Below are 3,937 nucleotides of genomic sequence, written 5' to 3'. Positions count from 1 at the left end.
GCACCGTCGCCCCAGTCCTAGGCCTTCAACTGGGTTTTATAAAACCTTTTCGCTTTAGGCCTCCGCCGCCGTGTGCAAAAAAAAAAGGTTCAATCAGTCAATTTCAACTTCTCGCGGGAAAAAAAAAGATCTTGCAAAGTTGGAATTGATTGATTGAACTTTTTAGTCCCATCCAGTCTGCCGTTACCACCGCAGCCACGCCCACCCAATGGGCCACACCCACCCAATGGGCCACACCCACCCGGCACCCGACGATGCATAAGTGGGTTTTGGGTTGCAGTTTGGGCACTCGGTCTCTAAAAGGTTCGCCATCACTACTCTAGGTCATGGGTGTCAAACTCGCCACGTCATATGACGTATCGTGTCTTTTTTTTGCATTTCTGGAGCTGGGATGGGCGCGGCCTCTGTATGATGCAACCTGCCCACAGGCTGGCAGTTTGACACTCTAGGTGGTATACAACAGAATAATAAAATTAAACAAACTGTAGAATAACAGTCAATTAGAAATATTACAGACATGTATACATAGAGAGGAATGACCATGTACCAGTCAACTGGAGCATAAATGTTGCTAGAAAAGGAAGACTTTCAGTGATCTTCCTGAAGCATACTCATTTTTTCCCTGAGCTCAGAATAAGACTCGGGAGCACATTTTGTAAATGATTTTGGATATCTGATGCCAGTTTGAATGGCTGCTGAAATTAGGTCAGTTGTGACTCTCATCAGTTCCTTCATTGAGAGACTTTGTAATATACACTCTGTATTGTTTTGATCCTTGATCTTAAATAAATGCATAGCTTTCTGCATAACTTATCTGGTCTCTTTTTGTTATAAAAGTGGTGGAGGTGGAGGAACTGGCCGTCGCCGTGATTCTTATTACGACAGGGGATACGACAGAGGATATGACAGATATGAAGAATATGATTATCGCTACAGGTACCGTGTTTTCCCGAAAGTAAGACCTACCCCCAAAATAAGCCCTAGCTTGATTTTTGGGGCGCGCCTAATATAAGCCCTACCCTCAAAATAAGCCCTAGTTTGGGGTGAGGTGCACGCCTAAAAAGCAAGCTGGGGTGGGGGGATGGAGCTGCCCCATGTGCCCCGCACCCACTTACCGTTGCAGCCAGGCCTCCCATGAATTGACACTTGCCTGCATTTCGCTGTGACAGCGAAATGGAGGCTGGGGGCGACGTGCCCGAGTGGCAGCGAGCAGCCGTAGAAGTGGGCCGGCTGGGCGGGGCTGTCGGTGCTGCCGCGAGGTGAGACCGTGGAAACGCCCCCCCCCCCCGAAAATAAGACCTGGTGCCTCTTTTGTAGGCCAAAAAAAATAATAAGACTGGGCCTTATTTTGGGGGAAACACGGTATATACTCTAAATGTAGAAAGTTGTGGAGAGCTTCAGTACAAGCAATAAATTCTGATACACAAAGCGGTGTTTAAAAGCTTGTGAACCCTTTTGAATATTCAATATTTCTGCATAAATATGACCTAAACATCTGTTCACACAGGCCCTAAAACTAGATAAAAGCGAATTACATAATTGAGTCAAAAATATACTCATTAATTTATTGAGGAAAAATATCCTAAGGTACATATTTGGCAAAAGTAGATGAACCTTTGGTTTCAATAACTGGTATGCTTCCATTGGGCAACAATAACAGCAACTAGATGTTTCTGCTAACTGTTGATCTGTCCTGCATATCAGCTTATTTATTTGTTAAATTTTTATGCCACCCATCTCCCCTACAAGGTGACTCTGGTTGACTTACAGGTTACAAAACAAGTAAAAAATAGTTAAAAGATTAAAACAACACAGAGTTAAAATATTATTAAGAAGTATACTAAAAGCCGGACAGGATGGAGATGAGGTCTTCTTACCCCATCAGCCACCTCCAGCAGTGAGCATCCCCTTTTGGGGCCTCAGGCCAGCTGGCAATGCCAGGTTTTGATACCCTTCCAGAAGACCAAAAGGGAGGGGTAGTTCTCACCTCCGGTGGTAGAATGTTCCACAGGGATGGGGCCACAGCGGAAAAGGCTCTTCTTGACTCCACCTGCTTCAATTCCTTAGCAGATGGGATCCATAGCAGGCCTCTTCCGCTGGTGCGAGTGGGGCAGGTTTGTCCCATCAGGGAGAGATGGCTCCTCAGATACCCTGGACCCATGCCATGTAGGGCTTTAAAGGTAACAACCAACACCTTAAATTAGATCCGGAAGCAAACGTCTGTAGTTTGCTTCCAGATCCAAGCTTGGAGGAAATTTTTAGTTCTTTCCTTTTATAGAACAGCTTTAACTTCAAAGTTCTGTTTTAGTCTCAGCCATCTACTGAACATTCTTCCAGTTGCTTTGGGCTTATTCTTGTGGTCTTTCACAAACTGTAGATGGGCAGCAGTGTTCTTTTTGGAGAGTAGTGGTTTTCTCCTTGCAACCCTGCCACGCACACCATTTTTGTTCAGTTCCTCCCAATGGTGGTCTCATGAACGCTGACATTTGCCATTCTATGAACGTGTTGTTAGGGACTTTTTAAAGAAAAAAAATAGATTCATCACACACTATTAGGGTAAGGTGGCCTTGTCTATTTCCAACAAAATAGGAAAAAGAAGCACAGTTTTTTCCCACAATTTAAAATTTTCTATGGGTGCCATACCCCTGATTCTGCCTGGCACATAAAAAGGAAAAGAAAAAAGAAAAAACAGGATCATAGGAGAGGATTATTGTACAATTCAGTATAAAGGTTTCATTGGAGCCGTACAAAAATAGTTAATACTAGTTCATTGTAATATTCTTCCGTCAGTATAATTGCATCACTCTAAAATCAGAGGAAAGGTATATAGTATTGTATAGAAAATAAGCAATAATGAAATAGGAATGGAAGAAAATTGGTTTAGGAAGAAAATGTCTTAGAGAGTGCTTGGATGCCAAATAAGCCAATTTGGAATTTAACTTTTACACAAAAAGATAGTGCCGTGGTAACCTACATGTTAGGATGTTATTTAAAAATAGAGTATGGATTTGTGCTAAGCAGTTGATACGTGTAGAGTGCTGTCACAAAAAACAATATAGGAAGTCCTCACTACCAACCACAATTGGGACCGGCAATTCCATCCCTGAGTAACGTGGTTGTTAAATTAAAAACATTCCGTGACCACACCAGACTGACAACTTCAGTTCCACTGTGGTCATTAAGCAAATCACAAATTATTAAATCTAACATCACATGACCACGTCTTCCTGCTGGCTTCCCCATTGTCCTTGCTTGTCAGAAACTAACTGTGAAGGTCACAAATGTCGATGTGACTCTGCAGCCTTCATAAACATCTTGCCAGTTGCAAATTTCCCAAATTGCAGTCATGTGACCACTGGGACACAGCATCTAAACAGTCTTTGAATGAGGCAGTCAGTAAGTGAGGACTACCTTTATATGTATGTGTGTATACAACTCTGTTCTTCCACATTGTAAGCCCTAAAAAATTTGTTAATTAATGAATACCTTCAATCTTCATTAAAGTACACTGGTTATAAAAAGTCTACACAGCCCTGTTAAAATGCCAGGTTTTTGAGATGTAAAAAAAACAGACCAAGATAAATCACTTCAGAATTTTTTCTACGTTTAATATAACATATAAACTGTACAATTCAATTGAAAAGCAAACTGAAATCTTTTAGTGAGAAAAAATAAAAATAAAAAACATTACACTAACATAGTTGTATAAGTATCCACTCCCTCTTATACAGTGAGGGGAAAAAATATTTGATTCCCTGCTGATTTTGTATGTTTGCCCACTGACAAAGAAATAATCAGTCTATAATTTTAATGGTAGGTTTATTTTAACAGTGAGAGACAGAACAACAAAAAAAATCCAGAAAAACATATTTCAAAAAAGTTATAAATTGATTTGCATTTTAATGAGTGAAATAAGTATTTGATCCCCTATCAATCA

At 41.0% G+C, this 3,937-nt stretch overlaps 1 protein-coding gene across 3 annotated transcripts in view; it reads left to right on the top strand.

Annotated features, from left to right (window-relative positions):
* The window catches only part of LOC107295098 (transformer-2 protein homolog alpha), an 82,282-nt gene that overhangs the window by 75,532 nt on the left and 2,813 nt on the right, over positions 1–3,937 (top strand). For 2 of the 3 annotated variants that reach the window (XM_015824403.1, XM_015824395.1), the window contains exon 6: positions 838–936. The exons of the other annotated variant lie outside the window; for it this stretch is intronic. In XM_015824403.1, the coding sequence (XP_015679889.1) occupies positions 838–936 (99 nt within the window). The remainder of the gene's footprint in view (positions 1–837; positions 937–3,937) is intronic. 3 annotated transcript variants of the gene reach the window in all.

This window comes from Protobothrops mucrosquamatus, unplaced genomic scaffold (genome assembly GCF_001527695.2).
Source record: "Protobothrops mucrosquamatus isolate PMUCROS unplaced genomic scaffold, P.Mucros_1.0 scaffold_188, whole genome shotgun sequence".
Classification (NCBI taxonomy): Eukaryota; Metazoa; Chordata; class Lepidosauria; order Squamata; family Viperidae; genus Protobothrops; species Protobothrops mucrosquamatus.
Note: the sequence above shows the minus strand (reverse complement) of the source record. Positions and strands in the feature narration are given on the sequence as shown.